The following is a 15853-nucleotide window of genomic DNA, read 5'->3' on the forward strand; positions in this document are numbered from 1 at the left end:
CGTCACCCATTGTTAGTGTCTCGGGTGGCGACAGTGTATTTTTAAAGATTTAAAATGGCTTTGGAGTAAACATGAAAAAAAAACTTGAGACCGAGCCCCCGCTCAGTGGACGAGGGCGAGCAAGTTACTCAGTATATCAGAACCAATTCATCTTCTACAAATTGGATAGTATCTGTTAGGAGAACGCTTAGGGATGCTTGTGTTTTACCTAATGTTTGGTCCGTAGTTACTGTTGCAAACATACTTGTTTAAAAGATGAATAAAAGTCACTTTGGGGTTTTATTAAGCAAGGGAGTGGCTCCATTAGATGCATGCTTTAAAATATCACTGGTGGCTGAAGAAATAATGAAAAAGTGGAAGTAGGGGCATTAGTTAGCATATAGATAGATCAGAGGGATAATGAAAGGCTGAATCCATAAGATGGGACAACCAGAGAAGTGGAAGAGAGGAGGACTCTTGAGCTTTTGGCTTAAGCATCTGGGTTACAGCTTTGTTCCTATTCACTGAAAATGGAGAGGTACCGATTCAAGGGAGAAGGCAGGGTTGTTGTTTTTTTTCCCCAACATTTTTAAGAAGTTTTTTTTTTTAGTAATCTCTACACCCAACATGGGGCTCGAACCCACGAACCCAAGATCCAGTTGCATGCTCCACCTACTGAGCCAGCCAGGGCCCCCCTGAGCAGGGGGGTTGAAGCTAGTGTTTTGATTAGTTCTGTGTGCGTGCGTGCGTGTGTGTGTGTGTGTGTGTGTAGAGATGGATGAACATTTTTAAAATGACATGTAGTGAAACAATTAGCACCGTTCAAAGGAATGCAGAGGAAAGGATATGGATGGCATGAGACAGTAGCGTGTCTTTATTGTTACTATATAGTTTATTGAAACCAAACTGATAATACAGAGAAGAGACTGAGCTGGCAGCTGCCAGAATCTTGCTGGATTATAGATGCAAACTGGCTGGAGACGAATCCTTGAACCCACACTTCATTAGCAGACTGATAAATCAGTTGCATAAATACAGAGGACATAGAACACGAAACATTTCACAGCTTTTTTTTTTTTTTTTTTGCTTTGCGTTTCCATTTTAAGATAGGGTTTTTTTTTTTTTTTTTTCAACGTTTATTTATTTTTGGGACAGAGAGAGACAGAGCATGAACGGGGGAGGGGCAGAGAGAGAGGGAGACCAGAACCGGAAACAGGCTCCAGGCTCTGAGCCATCAGCCCAGAGCCTGACGCGGGGCTCGAACTCACGGACCGCAAGATCGTGACCTGGCTGAAGTCGGACGCTTAACCGACTGCGCCACCCAGGCGCCCCTGCGTTTCCATTTTAAACATATGTATGTTACAACTTTACATTTTAAATTACTACTCCACATGTTTTGTGACAATGGCTAAGGATGCAACCGTCCCATCCCCCTGACGTAAACAGAGTTTGGTCTGCAACATAGAACATTACAGTGAGATACCAAACAAACCCTTAACACATAACATACATAAAGATCTTTAAAAATCAGATTAACACAATGTTCTTCAGGTTATGTGAGGAGGAAAGGAAAGTGGGAAAATAAGACATTAGGGATGCTTTAAACTGATAGTACCTTGAGGTCTTAAAAGTTTCATTCTCTTCCTCCAAGGGAAAAAAATTTTAACTAAAGGAAAAAAGAAAGCAACGTCATAACACCCTACAATGAGGAACACTATCCTTACAGTGCTTAGATGCTTCCATATAATAAATACAGCAGGTAGCAGAGCAAAGGTCACAAGTATTGGCTTGGTTTTTATTTCTATGCTTATAAAAAAAGTACTAAGCTTCCTGGTGTGGAATGAACAGTGTTAGCCTGTGGATGTCATCAGTGCCTGTACACCAGCAGCTGTTTACATTCCAGGCCCATTTTCTAGCAAGCTCCAGTGCCAGCCGTGTGCACGCTACTTCCCAGGGGATGAGTTCTTGTCTTCACTTCACTGACATATGGTTCCGGGCTCAGTTACATGCTCATGTGTTCCGGAAGAACATATGAAATATCATCCCAAGGGTGACGATACAGCCCCTGCTTCAGCCTCTTCTGATCGAGATAGTGTCCTGAAATGGGGCAAAGGCATCTTTTTGTTAAGAGTTGGTGAGTAGTCGGGGGCGCCAGGGTGGCTCAGTCGCTTAGGCCTCCAACTTCGGCTCAGGTCATGATCTCGCGGTTCCTGAGTTCGAGCCCCACGTCAGGCTCTGTGCTGACCGCTCAGAGCCTGGAGCCTGCTTCCGATTCTGTGTCTCCCTCTCTCTCTCTGCCCCTCCCCCGCCCGCACTCTGTCTCTCTTTCTCTCTCTTTCAAAAATAAACAAACAAACAAACAAACAAAAAGAGAGTTGATGAGAGATCTGCTAAAAGTTTGGCGAGGGGGAGAAGATGAGGACAGAAAATCTAATACAAAAAAAATGAGGAAGTAAATCCAGATCCACCACACAAGCAGATACCAGCCTGGCTAAAAGGCAACTGTGGGATTTCATTCTGTTTTCCTGGACTAGCAATCAGCCATTTCCAAGAACAAAGGAACCATGGAATGAATATAAAGGGGGAAGTTAAAATAAGAAAGGAAGGATTAGAAATGATGATGAAGATCATGTGACTTCTTTCTAGTAGAAACTTGCCACCCAGGTGTTACAGCTGAACCATTGGGGGGGGCGGGGGCTGGGACCAAACCAAACTCTTAATAACAACAACTACCAACTCACCAATGAAGCCCATACTCCTTCCCAGCACAAAGATGCCATTGAGGGCTCCAATGTCAATATATTCATCAGCTTCCTCCCTGCAAACACACAATCAACCTGTGGTTTTAAAACGGCTCACATGACCCCCCCCTCCTCCCCACGGACAGTACGACTTCTGCCCAGGAACGAGAAAGTAGATCTCTTTGGTATCAAAGGAGAAGAAGGGTGCTCTGGGTGGTAGGACTACAGACAATTTTTGTTTTCTTCTTTATACCTCTCCATACTTTCTAAATCCTCTGTAATGAGCATGTATTGCTTTCAGAACTGGAAGGAAACCGCAAGCAAGCATCAATAAATGTAAAGAAGAAGAAAATGGGTGGCTTAATCGAAGTGTCCAACTTCAGGTCATGTCGTGATCTCACAGTTTGTGAGTTTGAGGCACACATCAGGCTCTGCTTGGAGTGTTGTCTCCTTCTCTCTCTCTCTCTCTCTCCCTCTCCCTCTCTCTGCCTCTGTCCAACACGCTCAATGTCTGTCCGTCTCTTATTTAAATAAATAAATAAATAAATAAATAAATAAATAAATAAATAAATAAATAAAGTAGAAGAAAATGACCACAGAGCTCACCGAGTGAAGGACCCACAGTTTCTAAGCATGTCTACAAAGGCAACTCCGATGAAACCGTCTACGTTCAGGATAAGATTTGGTTTCTGGGAAGGCAAAAAATTCAAAGCACTTCTCATCATTTCTCATTTTTTCTTTGTAATTTTCCACAATTACTACTAGTAATAGAACTACAAATTCTGACCACAATTTAAAAACCTCCCACCAAAACATCATAGCTGGTTAGGAAAGAAAGAGTCAGTTCAATTCCCAATGTCTAGCAAAGGACCCAACACCTAGTTGACAGTATGTATTTGTTGAACTTAGTAGTACAACAGAAATAAAATTTCCCAGAACACCAGATTTGATTTTGGCTGCACAATCAGAAGCTAGGCTGGCTCTTGTTTTCCCCAAGAAATTCACCCACAACAATGAGTTGGAAATTAGGGATATTTTCTTTTACCTTCGAGGTGGTAATCTTCTCGACTTCCAGCGCATAGTCAAGCAGGGGGGTGGCAGGGAAGTGCTGTTTGACATAATCTTTGAGGATCTGCACTCGCATGTCTGGGTTGTTTATCTAGAAAGTGACCCAAAGTTACAGAGGAACCCACCCTGACACTGCCATTAAGAGACCTGTTGGGGGCGCTTGGGTGGCTCAGTCAGTTAAGCGTCCCATTCTTGGTTTCAGGTCGTGATCTCGCTCAGGTCGTGATCTCATGGATCATGGGTTCAAGGCCCGCACTGGGCTCCGCACTGAGAGTGCAGAGCCTGCTTCAGATTCTCGCTCTCTCTCTCTCTCTGCTCCTCCCACACACTCTCTCAAAATAAATAAATAAACTTAAAAAAAAAAAAAAAAAAAAAAGACATGTTTGTGCTCCTGCCACAGATGGACACAAATGTTTATATTTTATCCAGGAGGTGTGTTTTAGGGACCTGATCCATGTGTCTTTTTTTTTTTTTTTTTTTAATTTTTTTTTCAACGTTTATTTATTTCTGGGACAGAGAGAGACAGAGCATGAACGGGGGAGGGGCAGAGAGAGAGGGAGACACAGAATCAGAAACAGGCTCCAGGCTCTGAGCCATCAGCCCAGAGCCTGATGCGGGGCTCGAACTCACAGACCGCGAGATCGTGACCTGGCTGAAGTCGGACGCTTAACCGACTGCGCCACCCAGGTGCCCCATGATCCATGTGTCTTGATTCCATGCAGCACAGATTATGACCCTGCTGTAGGACTTAAGGTTTCTAAAGTCCTCTTGAATCTCACTTGAGCCTCAAAACAAACTGTAGGTTCTCCCTTTTATGTTACAGACAAGGAACTGAGACCTGGAGATGTTAACTGAGTTCAACAACAGGCCTCGGTTTAAGCAGCAGGGGGCTCGGGGCTCACCTACTCTCCAACCAAAAGTCTTAGGTTCTAGCCACGAACCATGCTGCCCAAGAGTTCAGTGGCCCCGGCCTCCTCCAGCTGCAACAAAGTTCTACAGAGTTCTTAGTTTTTAGACTGGCAAGCACTTGTTGGCGTGGGGCAGCAAAGCACCCCTGAGATCTCAAGAAAAGCTCTGCGCCTGCACCATCTGCTAAGAGACCCACACTAAACCATAATCGGTCAGTGGGGCAGGGAAGTGGTTCAGATGCCAGCCAACTCCCAACACCCAGTTCCCAAGCAGATAGCACTGCTCCAGTCCACGGCACAGGGCCTCTTTCAGACAGAACATCACACTTATACTGCCACGCTCAGGCTTCTACGTTCCTTCCTTTCTGGAGTCCATACTGACGTGGTTCTAATGGAAAGCTGTTTAAAGGCATTCTGCATTATAACGGAAAAACAGCTGCCTGATCTTTGACATCTGTCAACACAGCCAAAGCTTTGCACATTGAGAGTCAAGGGCCTGGGTGTTCCCCACTAAAATAATGCCTCCACCTGCATGCAGGTCAGTCCTTAAGGAGAGCCACAACTTACCGATTTCACTCGGTGACCAATGCCCATAATCAGCTTTCCTTCCTTCTTCATCTTGTTCACAAACTCCATGGGGATAATGCCGCTGTCAAAGGCTTTGCTGAACATCTTGGCGGCTGCATCCAGGGCACCCCCAAACCGGTCCCCCTGTAGGACAAGCAAGCCCACATGCCCTGAGCTGGAAGAGACTCCCTCAGCTTCGCAGACCAATCCAGCATGCCCTGAACCGCCCCAGCACGGGGTTTTACACTCTGAGGCTCCTTCTAGGACCCTGTGACAGCCAAGTGCATGTCAGCATAACCATGTGTCCCCTACGGACCTCACCTCCCGGGAGGCCAGTACTCACAATAGTAAGTAGCCCCGAGGTGAGGCTGGAAACCAGGTCCTTCCCAGCCCGAGCACAGATGATGGTGTTGTGAGCCCCAGACACGGCTGGCCCGTGATCCGCCGTCACCATCAGGCACATCTCAATGAACTGGCAGGCATACTTGGGCAACCTAGAGGGGGAGGAAAGGGGCACTAAGACGAGGGTTGGAACAGAGGCGAGCCGCTGAACAGGAGCTATGCTGACCCACAAAGCCAAGCACCTGCTGGCTCCCATGTCTACTACTATATCAAGCAACTCTAGAGGCAAAAACCTCCAATTCTTGAGCAGCTCGTAACTCACTGATAGCAAATACTGCTTTTAATACAGAGTTAGCCACTGGGGGTTGACAATCTCTTCTTTAGACAATGGCTTCCAGCATGAGTCGTTGCAACAGAATTTAACTTGTACTTGTGACTTCCTTCTACGTGCCATATGGAGAAGTGAGACTCCTGTCCCTTTCCCAGTGTAGGAAGCCCCAGGTCTCCTGCAGTGTTCAACCTCTCAACTGATGATTAGGAACGAAGTCTGGGGGCGCCTGGGTGGCTCAGTTGGTTAAGTGTCCGACTTTGGCTCAAGTCATGATCTTACAATTCGTGGGTTCGAGCCCCACGTCGGGCTCTGCACTGACAGCTCAGAGCCTGAAGCCTGCTTTCTGTGTCTCTGTCTCTGCCCCTCCCCTCCCCAAAATGAAGAAACACTTAAAAATTAAAAAAAAAAAAAAAAAAAAAAAAAAAAAAAAAAAAAAAGTCTGGAGATACAGGGATGCAAGAACAGACAGGGAAATCTGCAGAGGTGTTACAACGCCATGAACTTCTCCCAGGAAGGGCCCAAAACTGGGCCAAGAACTATCTCTGCAGCTGAGGGCATGACACAAACCAAGACATTGGGCAGAGCCCAAGGCCACCCCAAGCCAGGGCTCTGTGAATTAAGTATTATTCACTGGCCCCCTTGCCCAGCTGTCAGTCCCAGGGGAGGGCTATGTTTGGGAGTTGCAGAGAACCCAATTTATTCTAACGCTCAGGCTGATAAGAGAGACAACCTAATATATAAGGTACTTCATGCCTATTTAGCAACTCTATCAGGCCTGCACTCTGAGCTACCAGACCCATCCAGACCTCTCTCAAGAGGCCTACATTTACTCTTATTTCTTTAAGAGCGCCAAGGACAGGGGCTGATCCAAGATCCCTGATGAGGTCACTGCTTTCTACTTAGTTGAGACTGGCCTTTCTGTCCTTGGAAGACCCAGGAACAGCCAGTATCTCTTCTGGCCTTGCAATTGATCTGTGGCCATAAAGATTAGTCCTGGACGGATTCCCCAAGGCTACCCAGCCCCCACTCTCTTTTCAGGGGAAAATCCTTAACTCTGAGTCAAAGATGGAAATGTCCAGCCATCTTCTGACCTCCATGCCTCACCTTCTCTGGAACCAGAGGAGGCCGAGGACCCCGCCAATGCCCATCTCTTCCTTGAAGACCTCGGTGATGGGCATGCCCGCGTAGATGAGCTCCTGTCCTCGCTCGTCACAGATGCTGGTCATGAATGAGGCAGGTTTGCGGATCAAGCCCAGCTCCTGAGCAAAGATGGGGGCAGGGGGAAGCAGCACGATATGACCACAGAGATTCTTCCAGGACTGCCTCACTGTCTGCACTGCCAGAACCAAAGTGTTCCAGGTACCGACGCTCAAACTCCTCCCAAGAAAGAAGCACAAAAACCCTTTCGTTGTATCATTTCAGTCATAGAAAATAGGAGTGCCATGCGCGATTTCCACCCACAGGTTCATTTTCGCCTCACAAAGATGTCCCAGCAGAAGCCAACCCAAACTCACCCGGCTTAGAAATGCAAGAGTGAATCTGAAGGGAAATTTTTCTAGCACTCCACGTTCAGCTGCCAAGCCCCCACCAAAACGTAATGAGCAGGGGGCTGTGCAAATAGGGGATTCCCTCAAGATGTCCTTCACCCAGGGGAAGGGACTGAGCTGAACTTCCAGCTTCCAGAGTTGGGGTACCATGGGGACATCGTTGCCAACTCTGCATAAGCCCATTTCTCCAATTATCCCTGATCAATTTTCATTGTAAAATGCCTTTCTGCCTTAGTGTTTGTCAGCTTAAGGGCCATCTGTCTGGCCTTTCTCCACTTTTATCTATATATAGACACATGGAGAATACATAAAGTGTTTTTGTGTACATCGGTTTTTCATAATCGTGATATACTATCTCATAATACTCCATTTACTCAATGAATTTGAGCTCCATAAATGTAGGCACATACATAGATGTGGTTCATTCCTTTTAACTGCTGTATGATATCCTATCCTATGGCAAAACCACAAGTTAGCCGTTCTTCCGCTGATAACCATCAGGTGGAAAAATCTTGAACACATTTCTGTGAATGTGCGAGCACTTCCCTGAAATAGCTTTCTAGATAGGAATTACGCCATCAGGTGTGAGCACTTGTTTTTTCTTTTCTTTTCTTTTTTTTTTTCTCTTTTCTTTTTTTAGTAATCTCTACACCTAACCCGGGGCTTGAACTCACAAGTATCAGATCAAGAGTCGCACACTCCACCAACAGACACAGCCAGGCACCCCAGGTGCCAGCGCTCTGAAATCTGATATTACCCAATGGCCTTTCAGAAAGGGTGGTGCCAAATTCCACACCCACCTTCAAGGAACAAACACACAAAGTTCCTCACACCCATACAAACACAACATATTATCAAAGAACTGTTTCCTTTGTTGACCTCAAAAGGGGAAAACTGGTATCACAGCTTTTACTTTGGCACCTTCTTATAATGAGTGAGACTGAGCATTTTTTCAGGTTGAAAGGCCATTTCCTACCCATTTTTGTAGTGGTCTTTTAAAAACTGATTTCAGGGGCACTTGGGTGGCTAAGTTGGTTAAGCGTCCGAACATCAGCTCAGGTCACGATCTCCGTTTGTGAGTTCGAGCCCCACATCGGGCTTGCTGCCGTCAGCACAGGGCCCGCTTTGGATCTTCTGCTCCCTTCTGTCCCTCCCCGCTCCTGCTCTCTTTCAAAAATAAATAAAACATTGGGGTGCCCGGGTGGCTCAGTTGGTTAAGCGTCCAACTTCGGCTCAGGTCATGATCTCACAGTTTGTGAGTTCGAGCCCCGCGTTGGGCTCTGTGCTGACAGCTCAGAGCCTGGAGCCTGCTTCGGATTCTGTGTCTCCCTCTCTCTCTGCCCCTCCCCACTCATGGTCTGTCTCTCTGTCTTAAAAATAAATAAAACATTTTTTAAAAATAAATAAATAAAACATTAAAAATAAATAAATAAAAACTGATCTGATCTCAGAGAGTTCTCGTGTACTTCAAACATTAGCTCTTCATCTCTGCCGCTTAGACAAGCAGGCAGAGTAGACACTCTACTTCACCCGGAAACCCCTCAGCAAGTGCAAACAACTCTAGGGGGCGTTGTCTGTCCTCAGCCCCCATTTCCAACCAGGCCACAAGGCTGTGGGACATACATGCTGCCCTTCGCCCTCTTGGGCCCTGTATCTGTTTTACCCGTTGGTCAAAGGGGCCAGCTCACAAGCTCCAGCATACAAGGAGGGGCTGGAATCAAAGAATACTCGCTGTGGGTTTTTTCTAATCTATGCCCTTGGAGTAGAGCTGCCGTCGGGGGCATGGTTTGGAGGCCAGAGCAGTGATTATAGGGTTGCCCCCAGCTACTAGGGCAGGGCCTGGTATCCAGGGACTGCAGCCAAATCAACAGGAAACCCACCCCTCAGCGAAACCTACCCTGGCCCAGGAGTAGTCCATTGGCACCGTTGGAGGCGGCACCTCCTGAGCAGGTACGATGACTCCTTTGGCCACAAGATCTTCATACACAGACCTGAGAGGCGGGGGAAGGGAAGGAGAGAAGACATCCATGTGCATTTTATGCTTCTGGGCTCTTCTAAGCCATCCTAGGAACGTTGCTCCATCTAACCCCAAAACTCCAGGTTTCCTAGCTTTGTAGCCCCTCCTGGCAATGCCCTACACCAGGTGGATTCCTAAATGAAAACAGGTTCTGGCCAAGACTCTCCCTCACCCCCCCACCCAACCCCATGGGGCTTTATAGAAAGCTGAATCTGGAGGCCAAGGAAGGACAGAGGGGAGGAAGGAGAAGACACAATGGGTAGCCATTGTTTATCAATCGATTAGGGCTGACACCTTCTAAATGTTTCTATGCTCATCTCTTATTTAAGGGACAGCCAAATAGGTAGGCTCAGAAAGTGAACATGTTTTAATAGCAGTCTGAATGGCCTGTAACTGCTGTGCCTACAAACAAAACAAAAACCGAAAAGAGGGTAAAGATTTCAGACTATCTCAACAGTTACACTCCACACCTAACACCTCTAACACTCCAGCACGCTGACACACTGTGTCACTTCTGTGTCACAGCAGCTGCTATCCTCGGGGGGGGGGGGGGGGGGGGAGGGGGAAGGGGGTGTCTGGAAAGGGAACCGGAGGCTGATGTCCTCCCCACGGTCCACTCACTGGATGATTTCTCCCAGTTCATCGAAGCTTGGGGGCACAAACACCCCTGCCTCCTTCAAAGCCTGGTTCTTGGCTACTGCAGTTTCAGAAGCCTGGTTGGCACAAGCTCCGGCATGGCCAAACTGTACCTGGAAGGCAACGGGGAGCAGCTTTTACCCAGCTTGTGAATCCCTCCGGGGAAAGGCCACAAAGGCTCCGGAATGTCGGTACTGATTACAGGCCGGACCCTGTTAAACACTCTACAGTGAATCGCCTCATTCAAGCCTCACACAGCCTCACTCAACAGGGACGCCAAATAATGCTCAATTTACAGAAGAGGAAACTGAGGCACCAAGAAGTTCAGGAGCTTACTGAGGGTCACACCACTGGTGTGTATGGGAGCCAGAACACAAAGCCTGGCGGCCCAACTCCACAAACACCTGCACTCAGCTCTCCCTGCCCCGCTGGCAGCGGTTGAGGGGGAGGATGGAGAACGGCTGGTAGTTGTGAACCGCTGTGAGAAGTGAAGGCGCAGGCTGGCAACCACAGGTTGAGCTGATCGTCACAAACAGGACCTGACTGTCCTGCGCATACTTTGTATAAAAGAAGTCCAATAAAAAAAAAAATTATCATGTAAAAGTACAAATTCCTAGCTTCTTTTTAAAAAGTCACATTGTGGGGCGCCTGGGTGGCGCAGTCGGTTAAGCGTCCAACTTCAGCCAGGTCACGATCTCACGGTCCGTGACGACTTCAGCCAGGTCACGATCTCGCGGTCCGTGAGTTCGAGCCCCGCGTCGGGCTCTGGGCTGATGGCTCAGAGCCTGGAGCCTGTTTCCGATTCTGTGTCTCCCTCTCTCTCTGCCCCTCCCCTGTTCATGCTCTGTCTCTCTCTGTCCCGAAAATAAATAAACGTTGAAAAAAAAAAATTTTTTTTAAATAAAACGGTTTTAAAAAATATAAATAAATAAATAAATAAATAAATAAATAAATAAATAAATAAAAAGTCAGATCGTGCACCACCAGGTCTATATTCCCACAGGGCAACAATCACCTGGAGCCGATAAGCAATGCCCCCTTCTGCCTGGGCGCACAGTGAGGTAAACTCTAAGCCCAAGGGCACAGGGGGTGACTGGCTACGGGAAGGGAGCAACAGGGAAGAGAAAACCAACGCGAAGAGCTAAGTAATTGTGTCTTTGACCACGCAATGGGGAAAATGAGGTAACGACATGAGATGTACTACAAAGCCCCAGTCAGGGTGGGGTGAGGCAGGTAATCATAAAAATACTTAATCTGTTTGAATAACTACATCCACTCACTCTTCTGTGTGCTTTACTCGCTTCATCTCTCGGTAGCTACGGCTACTTCCAATAAGAAAAGAAATAAAAGTGGTCAATAAAAGAGGTAAAGTAACCTGCCCAAGGCCACACAGGTAGGATATGGTAGCATCTGAAGTCAGGCAATATGGCCTCTCCCAGTGCTCTTACCCACTAGACATAACAAAAGGGGCCTTAAGTGTTGAAAATCAGGTCTGAACTACAGCTCTGGTTAGCAACACCCAACCCAAAAACTTATGCTTTAAATCGCAGGCTCCCAATGCATTCTTTATAGGACTGAACTTGCATGGTGGAAGGGGTGGGAAGGAAAAGAGATTCTATATGCAAACAAATAGAAAATGCTGAGTTCAAGGAAGTTCAATAGGTTTAATTCTGAGATTCCTCAAAGCTAAAATCAAAGTTTTAAAAAGGGAGGTTACACTACATATTCATAATTTATAGAAGCTCTCCTTTCTGGTTGGTTTTTGTTTTGAGGACCACTGCTACTGGACCGGTGTTCTATGGAACACAGTTCTGAAAAGTGCCACCTTGCCAATACCCCTGGTCTCTACTCCCATTGCCCAGTTCTGAATTCTGTCTTCCTGAGGAGCAGACTCTGCTTGCCAACATGTGGAGGTTTTGTTGTATACCTATCTTACCTCCTCTACAGGGCAGAAAGTTCTGCAAGGTCATGTGGCCTGTTTAAGAAATCAAAAATCACTCATTAGCTAGGTAGTCACTGTACTATACTCCATTTGTATACGCCTGAAATTTTGTAATGTTTTAAAAAGTTAATTGAGGGATGCCTGGATGGCTTAGTCCATTAAGCATCTGACTCTTGGTTTTGGCTCAGGTCACAATCTCACAGTTTGTGAGTTCGAGCCCCACAGAGGGCCCTGCACTGGCAGTGCAGAGCCTGCTTGGGCATTCTCTCTCTGCACCTCCCCAGCTTTTACTCACATGTGCTCTCTCTCTTAAAATTAACTTTTAAAAAATTAATGGAAAGGGGCGCCTGGGTGGCTCAGTCGGTTAAGCGTCCGACTTTCGCTTAGGTCATGATCTTGCGGTTTGTGAGTTCGAGCCCCACATCAGGCTCTGTGCTGACGGCTCAGAGCCTGGAGCCTGCTTCGGATTCCACGTCTCCCTCTCTCTCTGCCCCTCCCCTGCTCATGCTGTCTCTCTCTGTCTCAAAAATAAATAAAACAATAAAAAAAATTAATGGAAAAACAAAAATAAAACACCTTGAGGACCTGTCCTATCCCTGGGGTGATGAGCAGTGCCCAGCCAGAAACAGAAGAGTTAGGTCCTTGACCTCTTGGGGGTGTCCTCAGCATAGTAGGGGTAGGGAGGTGAAGGGCTGGTAATGGAGAGCTGGTTAAGAGAAACAATGCAGGGGGAGGGAGGAATTATTTTTGGCTGCTGAGGTGGAGAGAAAAACAGTCCAGAAGGATCATGAAGAGCTTCATGGAATAGGTGAATTAAAGAATGGAAACAAGTATCTGCTAAAACCTGTATGTGCCAGACCTTTCCAATTACTTTATTTAAAAAAAATTTTTTTTTCTTTTACATTTTATTTATTTTTGAGAGAGAGAGAGAGAGAGAGAGAGAGAGAACATGTGGGGGAGGGACAGAGAGAAGGAGACACAGAATCTGAAGCAGGCTCCAGGCTCTGAGCTGTCAGCACAGAGCCCGATGCGGGGCTTGAACCCATGAACCGTGAGATCACGACCTGAGCCGAAGTCAGTTGCTTAACCGACTGAGCCACCCAGGCGCCCCTCAATTACTTTCTTACGTAAGCCACACAACAACCCAGAATCAGCCCCATTTTACACCTCAAGAAACTGAGGCACGGAGAGGCCAAATGACCTGCCCTGGTCACACAGATCCACCTAGAGCTGATTCTAGCATGTGAGAGTAGAGGTCATGTCTGAAAGACAGGCATGATTCTATGACTTGCCCCCTTTCCTCTTATTTACTTGGGAAGAAAGAAAAAAAAAAAAAAACTCGCACCATTAATACTTGATGTAACATATTCTTTCTATACCAACACATCAAGATCTACCTCATTCTTCTCCTGCCTGCCCAGGTTTCTATCACATGGCTGGCACCAGGATGACATACCCTCTCCTGGCCAGCAGCATTCAGGCCGTTCCGCTTTCTGCCCTTACAACATTGCGAGTATCCTTGCACGCATGCTGAAATATTTTTGCATGCAGACCCCAATGGCAAATCTGCAGGAACGGAACCGCTGGTTTGAAGGAGAGGAGCATTTTGCAACTACACAAATACTGCCCCTGTGACGTGGGTATGGAATATCAGAGGGGAAGGCAGGCATTCCAGGGAGAAAGAACAGGGTGACAGGCTTACTGGCAGGAAGGGCGGAGGGCTTCAGCGTAGGGATTATCACTGTTGCAGGAAGGCTTCTGGCCAACTGTTATCTCCATCTGCACACAGCACTTATGGCCTCACACTCAGAGCCTGCCCAACTATTGATCACTCATCAAGGACAAGTGTTTGTTTCCTCAGTTTTGTCATCACTGGATGGGCCATCTTCACGACAGAGGGTCCTGTGAGCTGGAGTACTGGGGCCGCAGCCTGGCTTGCCATACTCAGCAGGAGCCAGGCGACCCGGGAGCATTTCTGTTGGATGCCGGTGACAAGCTGCACTCACTTTATGCCTCCGGGCACTTTCACATACAGCCTCTCCCCACGCCCTGCCCCAGCAATGCGTCTGGGGTGCGTGCTCTCCCTCCTCTGTGTCCCTTTCGCTCAGCAAACTCCTTCTCAGTGCAAGCGTTACCTTCCCTGTGAAGCCATCTCAACTCCTCCAGACAGAAGTGTGCCCCACGCCAAGCAGGGACTCAGAGCCTTGTTCTGGCCTTAATCTGTTGACGACTGCCTCCCCCAACTGGATTTAACCTCCTAGAGAGCAGGACCCTGACCAGACCTTGCAGTAACCAAACAAGTAAATATGTTCATTGCAGGAACCAGCTGCTTAATGAGAGGACCACACGGTTCACCTCGAATGCCCCTCTTCGGGCTTCCTGTCCAGGAGTGACCTGTCCCGGCCGTACCTCAGAGGAGAACATGGTGGCACAGGTCCCAATGCACCAGCAGACCACGGGCTTGGTGATGCGGCCCTCCTTGATGCCCCGGCAGATCTTATATTCCTCAGTGCCCCCGATCTGCCAAGGAACAAAAAAAAGCCCATTAGTTAGTGGAACCCATCCAGAGTTGCTGTGGGCAGCACCACAGCAGGAAAATCTGTTCCAAATCAGGCAGGGCTCAGAGGCACCAAGAGTCCTAACTGACAACTTGGCTAGAAAATGAAGAGACGCTGGCTTTGGTCAAATAATAGCCTGGAAAATTGAGATGGGGTGCAAGAAAGAGTTGTGAAAGGGCAGTGGGTACCCTCTGAAGTCCCTGATCTAACCAGAATCTCATCTGATTGGATCTGACCTGCTCAGAGGCACTGGCAAGGACAGAGGTCCTAGGACTCTCTCAAACTAAAAAAGTACACTTCTGGGACACCTGAGTGGCTCAGTCGGTTCAGCATCCGACTCAGGTGGTTCAGGTCATGATCTCACAGTTCAGGAGTTCGAGCCCCATGTCGACTCTGTACTGACAGCTCAGAGCCTACAGCCTGCTTTAGATTCTGTCTCTCTCTCTCGCATCCCCCCGCCATGGTGCTCCATCTCTCTCTCTCTCTCATTCAAAAATAAACATAAAAAAGCAAACAAAAAAAAGTACACTTCTTACTCCAGCTATGCACTTCCCTCCCAAGAGACCAAGGCCAGCCAAAAGTTTCTTCTTTATGTTTTTATTTATTTAAAAAAAAATTTTTTTATGTTTATTTTTGAGAAAGAGAGAGAGGCTGGAGGAGTAGAGTGAGGGAGACAGAGGATCTGAAGCAGGCTCTGCATTGACAGCACAGAGCCTGATGCGGGGCTCGAACCCACAAACCCACAAACCGTGAGATCATGACCTGAGTCGGATCATGAGACATGAGTCGGACGCCCAACCGACTGAGCCACCCAGGCGCCCCCTATTGGCACTAAAATGTCTTGTGACACCAAGAAGCAAGAACTTTTTCAGTGTTAACAGTGACAACCTCTAAGCCCCAGAGTGTAGGCAGGGAGCGGAATTACCAGGGACCGTCACTTTACGTTATATATAACCAGGGGCGCCTGGGTGGCTCAGTCAGTTAAGCATCCGACTCTTGGTTTCGGCTCAGTTAGTGATCTCACAGTCATGAGTTTGGGCCACACATCAAGTTGTGCTCACAGCATGGAGCCTGCTTCAGATCTCTCTCTCTCTCTCTCTCTCTCTCTCTCTCTCTCTCTCTCTCTGTCCCTCCCCTGCGTGCACATGTACTCTCTCTCTGAGATATAAATAAATGTTAAAAAAAAAAATTAAAATCAATCAAACAAACAAAAAACA

The 15853-nt window shown here is 47.3% G+C and overlaps 1 protein-coding gene across 2 annotated transcripts in view; it reads right to left on the reverse strand.

Moving 5' to 3' along the window:
* Nucleotides 1-1311: 1311 nt before the first annotated feature.
* ACLY (ATP citrate lyase) overlaps nucleotides 1312-15853 on the reverse strand; it is a 45538-nt gene continuing 30996 nt past the window's right edge. For both annotated transcript variants that reach the window (XM_045488863.1, XM_045488864.1), the window contains 10 exons: nucleotides 14488-14598; nucleotides 10122-10249; nucleotides 9381-9474; nucleotides 7041-7195; nucleotides 5607-5757; nucleotides 5264-5407; nucleotides 3766-3879; nucleotides 3327-3409; nucleotides 2721-2797; nucleotides 1312-2076 (listed from right to left, as the gene is read on the reverse strand). In XM_045488863.1, coding sequence (XP_045344819.1) covers nucleotides 1982-2076; nucleotides 2721-2797; nucleotides 3327-3409; nucleotides 3766-3879; nucleotides 5264-5407; nucleotides 5607-5757; nucleotides 7041-7195; nucleotides 9381-9474; nucleotides 10122-10249; nucleotides 14488-14598 — 1152 coding nt within the window. In that variant the 3' untranslated portion in view covers nucleotides 1312-1981. The remainder of the gene's footprint in view (nucleotides 2077-2720; nucleotides 2798-3326; nucleotides 3410-3765; nucleotides 3880-5263; nucleotides 5408-5606; nucleotides 5758-7040; nucleotides 7196-9380; nucleotides 9475-10121; nucleotides 10250-14487; nucleotides 14599-15853) is intronic.

Source organism: Leopardus geoffroyi, chromosome E1, assembly GCF_018350155.1.
Source record: "Leopardus geoffroyi isolate Oge1 chromosome E1, O.geoffroyi_Oge1_pat1.0, whole genome shotgun sequence".
Classification (NCBI taxonomy): Eukaryota; Metazoa; Chordata; class Mammalia; order Carnivora; family Felidae; genus Leopardus; species Leopardus geoffroyi.